The 9877-nt window shown below is 34.9% G+C and overlaps 1 protein-coding gene across 1 annotated transcript in view; it reads right to left on the bottom strand.

Annotated features, from left to right (window-relative positions):
* Positions 1-5748, bottom strand: part of LOC110442924 (40S ribosomal protein S13) — a 6863-nt gene extending 1115 nt beyond the window's left edge. The window contains exons 1-4 of the mRNA XM_021486818.1: positions 5662-5748; positions 4041-4089; positions 3287-3365; positions 2523-2692 (exon numbers count right to left, since the gene is read on the bottom strand). Coding sequence (XP_021342493.1) covers positions 2523-2692; positions 3287-3365; positions 4041-4089; positions 5662-5684 — 321 coding nt within the window. The 5' untranslated portion in view covers positions 5685-5748. The remainder of the gene's footprint in view (positions 1-2522; positions 2693-3286; positions 3366-4040; positions 4090-5661) is intronic.
* Positions 5749-9877: the final 4129 nt, after the last annotated feature.

Consider the following 9877-nt stretch of genomic DNA (forward strand, 5'->3'; position numbering starts at 1 on the left):
ACCCCCCCCCCCCCCACCCCGTGCAAACTGTTCAGACCAGACAGATGTTACATAGAATTTTCAAGACCAGTACATTAATTCTTCACTGATCACAAGTGATGATGAAAGTGTCATCTAATTTAATGAACTTGAATTTATGTAATCCAAACAAATAAGATACCTGTGTTTAAAGCAAGTAAGTCAGCAGTAAAACTACCTACCAGGTACCCTAAAATCAGGTGATCAACGGGTATACCCTTCAAGATTACCTATCGTTGAAACTAAAATATCTTACTGCACAAACTAAATACCAGTCTTATGTTTGAAAACTGGATAACTATTGGTAACATAACCCTGGAAATTTGTTTTGTCCTCAGAAAGAGTTAACAGTATTGTGCGAAAAAATATAATCGAAATTGTTTCAGGAAACAACAAGTCCTGTCATATTCTGAAGTCACGAGTTATTATAAAATTGCTTTTGCCATGACAAAGAAAAATATATTATGTAAATATTACACCTCTAGATTTTTCAACAAAGCGATGTTGGTGAATGACCAACATATACATATCTAGTTGGTAGCTGTTAGAAAACAGACCAAGCCTAGATAATTCCTCTCCCATGTCAAGTACACTGGTTAAATATTGTTAATTATTATGATATTGAGCCTTATAGTCCTTTGAGAAAAGGTTACCTTTTCATCATTCTATTTCACCTTTTTTCGTTAAGCTTTTAGTTTTTTCTCTCTGTTAAACTGCAAAGTATTTAATCATGTTGGAGGCAGAAAAAAAAGAGATAGATGAAATTGTAGTCAATCTGACTCCATATAATTCACAATTTTTATTTGTTTTCGGCCATGGAACCTTCATGCACGATTTTCATGAAATAGTTAAGCAGTTTGTAAAGGGAAGTTGAGAATGTGATTTTGTTTTGTTTAAATGGACGACACATGATGAAGGACAAAAGCATTGTCTCGGGTGACTTAAAATAAAACTCGTGAAATTTGACAATGTGAAACCAAGCCTTGCCTAATATACACTAGCCTAATTCCTCATGAATAATATAAACATATCCTAAAGTTTTGCAACATGACCCATATTTAATTAAGCAATGAATGTTTTAGCAAATGTTGCTATGGTCCAACAACACACATTGCTATTGATGGCAAACTTAATAAAGCCTGATAGGGCCAAAAAAATTTGATTACTTGGTTCTCAGGCCTGCGCGCATTTCATGGCACCGTGCGCATTGCTGATTTTATCGTGAAAGTAATAAAAAAAAAATGTGAATGCGCCAGCCGCCATCTTTAAAAAAAATCTGGAAAATTGGTCCGCATGTCGTTTTTACTCGTTTGTCACCCAAGTCGCGAAAACGTTTGAATAAAGGTAAGGATTGAGATACAGGCAAGCGTTAAAATGATTATGACTTATTAGTCTTGTGTACAAATGGCCCTATTTCGGTAAAAATAAGGAATGGGGGGGGGGTTAGTGATTCTCGTCTGGGACATCGTGGGGGGATTTTCGGAGGCTTGCTCTATGACGGGTCTCTACACAACTATAAAAAGACAAGGTAATGTCCACAATGAACGTTTTACAAACTACACAATGAAAAAAAAAATCGCCCTCATCTCGTTTTTGCCATGTAAAATGAAAAAAAAAATATACTGCCCTGCCGCATCTATTTTGAAAAAAATTGCCCTGAGAACCAAGTAATTAATTTTATTTGGCCTAGGGCTTAAATAAGTTTGTCAGCAATAGTAATGTGTGTTATAGAACCATAAAAATATTTGCTAAAATATTCATTATTTATATTTATATTTTAATAGAATAGTTAGCTTTATTTAGTCATTTTGAACCGCAAATCTAGTGTTGACAACAATGAAATTGCTGACATCACAATAGATTGATAATGTTACAATAGCAAATGTTGTTGTAGTCTCATAACAACATTTGCCTTCACAATGCATTACAATGGAAGGATGCAGAGCAAATGTAGATATTGTCCTTTAACCAGAGATGGTGTCAAACCCACCAAATGCTCGCCTTTTAAAATGTTATCGTATTTAAAAATTTGTTTGTAAAAGTATTAAGTTCAAAACAGGTCAAAAGTCAAAAACATTTGAAATTATTTTTTAATTTGAACTTCACTTCATCAATATTTTTACCCAACAGGAACCTTTATGCAAAATATCAGCATCCTAGTACACATATTTAATGAATGACAAGCTTCTAAATAACTTGCAGTTAAAACTTTAACGTTGATGTGGTTTAAAAAAGTTAAGTACAAAACAATTGGAAAATTTCAAAAAGAGTGAAATTTATAGATTTTAACTTCACTACATCAATAACATAATCCACAGGAACCTCCATGCTAAATAACTTGCAGGTAAAACTTTAACAGTTATTTTCACGATGATGCTCACGCCGGGGGTAACGCTATAGCTCTCTGTTCTTTGAACAGGTGAGCTTAAATTGCTGCACAGAATATAAATGTATATGAACCTGTAAGTTCACACGCTGATAAATGTGGGTGTAGGCAGATTTACCTTCCTGTTGCGCTCCATGTGTTTACGGATGTTCACAGCCTTCTTGATGAGATGGTACAGATCCTCGGGGATATCTGCTGCCAGGCCTTTGGCTTTAAGGATACGCAGAATTTTGTTCCCGGTTACAAATCTCACTTGTGCAACTCCATGGGAATCCCTTAGGATGACACCTACAAAGCGTGTGATAAAACATTACAAGCCGACCTTTCCCTAGCTCAAGATTAATCTGGGTAATTTTTATAGCTGTTTATGTGTACCATTTGCCCTTCAGATTAAAAAAAACACTGATTTTTCGAAATTTTGCTTTTAATTTGATTCAAATTGGTAAAGTTATTTTCTCTAAAACTAAAAGACCAAGTACATGGTTAAAGAGATCTAAGCAGTTAAATTAACTAACAGGAGTTAGAAATACAGTTCTTAGACACTAATAAGCGAATTTTCACAAAAAGCAAGTAGTAAACTGGGTTTTTTCGAAGTTTTGAATTTGTGCTCAAAAAACAAAGTTTTGGCTTAACTTCTTCGCTCCATCACATCAATAAATCTTAAGTAAATGTCCTACGTATACATGCAATGTCTTCAAAGATGAAGTTAAAGAAAAATGACATATGACTTTCTAAATAGATTTTCTGGGGTTTCTTGGACCATTTTGAAAATTATGAATAAGGTACGGCTTCAGAAATTCTGTTGAATATTGACAGTGACAGTCATTGGAAATAAGCCAGTGCACAACACAAGCTATGTAGACACTAGACAGCCATACATACCAATCTGGGATGGGGTGAGTCCCTTCTTCGCCAGTTTAAATATTTGTTCCTGCACATCATCTGATGTCAGCTTCAGCCACTGAAATTCAAAGAACATGTTTATCAAATTTTTCAATACTGTCATTTCTTTTAACATCAATAAAACATCCCCTATTGTAAATTTCCAGTTTCATGTTGCTACTTCATTATATTAATCAAATTTACATTTCTGTTGTAAAGCATTTCAACTCAAATGACATCATACATGTGCATGATTAAAAAACAAATTATAAATAACTTATATGTCAAACATTCTGGGTTCAATCATGGCAGATTGTCGTTATGACAAAATTTTGACCATAATCCCATAATGAGGTGCTTGCTGCAAACAATTAATTTAAACGTTGCATGTCTCGACCATGCTGCTTAGGCTATGGAGAATTTTTCATTTAACTCTACCAGTAGACTAAATTATCAGAATATAAAAAACCTAAAGACCCTTGGTTTGATACCTAGTAGAGATATTAACATATAATGACCTGCTACTTTAGCACCCAGGTAGGGACCTGGGAAATAGTAACAATTATGTTAAGCCTTGTTCTCACAATAATCACCTCAACCTTTAGAAGCTTGAAGTGTGTCATCTTGGTAAATCATTAGCTGCTTCCTACCAACATGGTTCAAACGAGGGATCATCAGACTAGTAAACTAGAAGTCCAGAGTTAGATCCCTGGAGGAGGCATTGAAAAATGACCAAAATAGAACTTTTACTTACTGTAGGGACTGATCTTCTGTAAGGAAGAGCTGACTGGGAAATACCCTTTCTGAAATGAACAAAATAAAACAAAACTGATAAAATGTAACTAAATATGATGAGCCTACTGGTAATTTTTTAAGTCTATTTTAATATACATATTATTAAAAAGTTTAAGTGTTTTTTTTCTTAATTTCTACATTCTGCATAAAAGTCTACCACCATTTTAAGTTACTGTTCCTCTTATTACAAGTACTAAGATCTTGAATCTATTACCTTCACAATGTAGGCAGTAGGACAAAGGCATTACACTATACAACTACACAGATGCAATATATACAGAACAGAACAAAAAAATAAGTTCTACTTTAATTGGTATATGCTCTTGTGGTTTAAGTTTGTGACTAGAATGACATACACGTTTTTGAAAAAAGTCAACAAAAATCCCAATCAAGAGTGTTTTCAAAAAATACTTTCAAGAGAAGTAAAATTTAAGCCCCCATCCAAATAATTGAGACCAGGCACTGAATCCTGTAAGGCAGGGAGAAAGAAAAAGAATCTCTAATTAGAAGAAAAAAAATAGATCATAAAATGAACGAGAGCTAAAGGGAAATTCCCTCTAGCTCGAAGCTAGAATGCGACCTTAATCCTATGTACAATTAAAACCTGCCACACTTGTTTCGTTGGATAAACATGATTATAGTATATAGTAAGGGTAACAGGCACAGACTGGACAGAGAGCAATTCAGATAACAGGAGATGGAACATGCAGCCAGACCAGGGACCTCCGAACTGTTGACAAACGCATTAACAAATGGAGCTAAACTGGTCGCTTGTGATTGATCCATTTCAGTTCTGGTTACACTACTCTTCACCCAGGACCTCCCAACTACAGAGGGTCACTCAAGAAATTGAGCGACACTGGTGACAGGTAATCAATCTAGTACAATTTTATTCCATTAGACATGATTTTTTAGTGTTAGTTCCATACATAACGGACTCTACATTTGTCTCTTCATTGTTAAAAGCATTGTTTACATCAATACAACATCAACATATTCTGACGTGTGTTCTCTTTTAACGTGTCACATCAGTTAAAATAAACAAGTTTTAATCAATTCTGGTTTTGAATGGTTTAATGATGTACCATTGACATGATATAATAAAGCCATCCAATTTTCAATAAAAAGTATAAAGATGAATTTAACGACTGAATTGAAGGCCGAACAGCTAACAAATAGGCCTACAGCAGCAATATCACCCCCCCCCCCCCCCCCCCTTCTTTTCCAAAAGGAAACAACAGAAATGGATCACATTATTACTGTCATCAATCAGCTCTCGTTATCATTAGTCTGCAGAGAAATGACAATAAAGAGAGACCGACCTTTCAAAATCAACACATCAATTAACAGTATACCTATATACACGGTTTAACACATCTTAACAGTCGCAAGTCACCCACGTGGGAGACGATCTAAACTAAGCTATAGGTCCTATTATCTATTAAATATCTGTTGAAATAAAGTATATACCAGGTATATTTTGGTTTCGATACTTCATTCATTAAGTAATAGGTTAGACAAACAAAATTTTAATTGGATTTTTATGATGAAATTGTGTTTTAAATCCGAGGAAAGCATACCCGGGATTGTGCATACGACCCATGATGGCAGCGTGATGAGAAAGGCCCGGATGACGGAAGTGCCGACCGATGCGACCTCGTCAGTTCTTTCAAGGGAAGTAACTGTTTGCTAGATTTTACAATTAATAAATGATACCTTTTCAAAACGAAGCAATTTTGAATTATCTTCATAATTTTGAATGTCTAATTTGGTTATACCTCTCGCTAATGACCTTGCTATAATACACATGATATTAAGTATAATTTATATGCGTAACTCAAGAATGACAAGCCGTTTTAAAATATTTTTTAATAAATGATCCTCATAAATTACGTTTATATGCACTGGAATTCTATTTTCCCCGATATATAATCGCACTATAATTTTGATCAATTACTTTCGAAAAGAACGGCATGTAATGCGGGATTTTATCCGAAAAAAGTAAGAAAGATAAAATAAGTTATAAGAAATAAATAATAGTGTTCTGAGGGTAAAAGTATTACAGGGCAGGATTCAAACTTGGCATAAGATCAGGGTGTCAAAAGTTTATTTCCAATCATATTCACGTTACCTATACTTTAAACATCGTATTTACGGTATCCAAATCAGTCAATGTTAGTGTTAAGTTACATTTTTTTCCCGCAACTTTTTGTTCCCTCTAGATTGGTAAAGAGTAAGCTTGGGAGTGTAAAAGTACTGTCCTGAGTTTGACCCCTGCAGGTTTTTTTTTGTGTGTGTTTCTATTTGAAGCATTGAAATATTAAGCAACTATGTATAATTCTTTTAATATATGTATCGAAACATGTTTCAACATTTAAAATTCTTCTTTTGAAAAAATACCAAACCAAATATTTCACGTCAGCGACAGTAGAATCATAGTCTAGTTTAACTCGCTGGTTCCCTTTATGGAGATATGGAGATTTTTTCTGAGGATGTGGTACGTACGTATACAGTTCAACAACCTTTTCGGTCCTTGTGGTTTAACTTGACCTAGCACGGAGTTAGATTAGAAGGACTTTGGTTTTCGCCATGCTTCGCTTGGCGTTCTGACAGGCTATAGAACAATAGCGATATGATATCCAATATTGTTAAGCCAATTTTTTCACAAAGAGGGATATCTGGTAAACATATAGCGTCAAATTTGTCCTCGCTATTGAAGTTAGAAATTACAGCAATTTCTGCAGTCTAGGTGCATGTGCTGCATCATTTTAAACTTCGCTCCAACATTTTAGGGTTTAGAATAAGTTCGTAATATCCTATTAAATTTTCCAATAAAAAAATCAAAGGTGATAGTAAGTTATTTCGGACTAGGTCGTCAGAACATATCACGCACGACAAGCTAGGCTACTCATTCATTCTTTATTAAGCAAAAGCCCTTAGGCTTATAGGTACATACATATTTAAGGATTAACTTGAATATTTTTTTTTTTATGTTATGGAGCTATAACACACAAAAAACGGAGTGTACTCTAAATAAACCGCGAGCGGTTTATGATGAGAGTACACTCCGGTTTTTGTGTTATAGCTCCATAACATAAAAAATATATTCAAGTTAATCCTTTTAATTTAATCTACTATACACGATCCCTGTGGAAATCAATTTTTATTTATGGACTCTATTCTCTTAGAAATTATTACGCCGCTGTATCAGCCAATCAAAAGCGACGTTACAAACGGCGACGTCATTTTTTTATGTTATGGGCTGATGACATTTTTTTTAGGCCAATGAAAAGTATTTTTTACAAGCGAGATTAAATTATTTATATATATCATTCTCTAAGCATAATAAGGATAGACAGGAGAGCTACGTCACAGTATACATAACACACCGTCCATCAATGTAAATATAACAATACTTAATTAACAATTACAGCTATGAAACACCACAATATATAAACCTATAATTAACGCCTCTTTAATGCCAAATATAAATACTCATTAGCGAGCTTACAACTGCTTTTTCCAGGGACTCTTTGCGTATTGTAATCTAATAGCTGAAAAAGCGGAACAAATTTATTTCAGTTAAGATCCTTTACTTGATCCATATAGACACCATATTGTTGCTGAAATAAATGCTACCGGTGGCTGCAACTTAAGATAACTAATTAAGTATATCATGATTGTTTGTGATAGAACCCTTTCTAGCGGATGACAAAACAATTATTTTAGCATAAAACATAACACATCGTGACTAACAACACAGATGTTTTAAAGGAGGGTTTATGAGATAGATTTTTTAGTTGACGACAGAAATAAAAAATGAGGAAATTGCGATAACAAAACTTCAATTTTTCATAATCCAAGAGGACTACTTGCAACTATCCTGTTTTCCCCCCGATCAGTCTTTTAATGAAATATGCACAGCTACAGACAGAGGATAACATATATAGGACATTTGAGAAAGATCTCTTGATAACTTTTTAAAAAAATAGCGGTAATAAACTTGAACTGTCAAAATGCGAAAAGGCTGCCTCGTGGCCATCTTCTTTTCCCGACCAGTCTGGAAATGAGTCATGCAAAACTTTGGACAAAACAGAAAAACAAAAACAAACTTTTCTAAAAATTTGTGAAAATAAATCTGTCAAGTCCTTTTCGAGAAATAACGATAACGAATTTGTACTGACAAAATCAAAGTTGGCTGCATAGTCGGCCATCCTCTTTTCCCAATCCGTCTTTAAACATGCGAAACTCAAGACAAAGGGCAACTACTTATGAAACAGGAAAACATCCAATAGAGAGACTGGAGTATATTTATATATACCTGTGATACAGAAACTGAAGTAAATACATCTGATACACAGACTTGAGTATATACATCTGATACAGAGACTGGAGTATATGTCTGATACAGATACTGAAGTAAACATCTGATACAGAGACTGGAGTATACATCTGATTTAGAGACTGGAGTATACATATGATATAGAGAATGGAGTATACATCTGATACAGGGACTGGAGTATACACCTGATACAGGGACTGGAGTGTACATATGATACAGAGACTGGAGTATACATCTGATACAGAGACTGGAGTATACATCTGATACAGGGATTGGAGTATACACCTGATACAGTGACTGGAGTATACATCTGATACAGTGACTGGAGTATACATCTGATACAGAGACTGGAGTATATATCTGATACAGAGACTGGCGTATACACCTGATACAGATACTGAAGTATACATCTGATACAGATACTGAAGTATACATCTGATACAGTGACTGGAGTATACATATGATACAGGGACTGGAGTATACATCTGATACAGGGACTGGAGTATACACCTGATACAGTGACTGGAGTATACATCTTATACAGTGACTGGAGTATACATATGATACAGAGACTGGAGTATACATCTGATACAGGGATTGGAGTATACACCTGATACAGTGACTGGAGTATACATCTGATACAGGGACTGGAGTATACACCTGATACAGTGACTGGAGTATAAATCTGATACAGTGACTGGAGTATACATCTGATACAGAGACTGGAGTATACATCTGATACAGGGACTGGAGTATACATATGATACAGGGACTGGAGTATACATCTGATACAGAGACTTGAGTATACATATGATACAGAGACTGAAGTATACATCTGATACAGTGACTGGAGTATACATATGATACAGGGACTGGAGTATACATCTGATACAGGGACAGGAGTATACATCTGATACAGAGACTTTAGTATACATCTGATACAGATACTACATCTGATACAGATACTGAAGTATACATCTGATACAGTGACTGGAGTATACATCTGATACAGAAACTGGAGTATACATCTGATACAGAGACTGGAGTATACATCTGATACAGAGACTGGAGTATACACCTGATACAGGGACTGGAGTATACATATGATACAGAGACTTGAGTATACATCTGATACAGAGACTGGAGTATACATCTGATACAGGGACAGGAGTATACTTCTGATACAGAGACTTGAGTATACATCTGATACAGATACTGAAGTATACATCTGATACAGTGACTGGAGTATACATCTGATACAGGGACTGGAGTATACATATGATACAAGGACTGGAGTATACATCTGATACACAGACTGGAGTATACATCTGATACAGAGACAGGAGTATACATCTGATACAGAGACTTGAGTATACATCTGATACAGATACTACATCTGATACAGATACTGAAGTATACATCTGATACAGTGACTGGAGTATACATCTGATACA

The sequence above is a fragment of the Mizuhopecten yessoensis genome, unplaced genomic scaffold (assembly GCF_002113885.1).
Source record: "Mizuhopecten yessoensis strain PY_sf001 unplaced genomic scaffold, ASM211388v2 scaffold716311, whole genome shotgun sequence".
Lineage (NCBI taxonomy): Eukaryota > Metazoa > Mollusca > Bivalvia > Pectinida > Pectinidae > Mizuhopecten > Mizuhopecten yessoensis.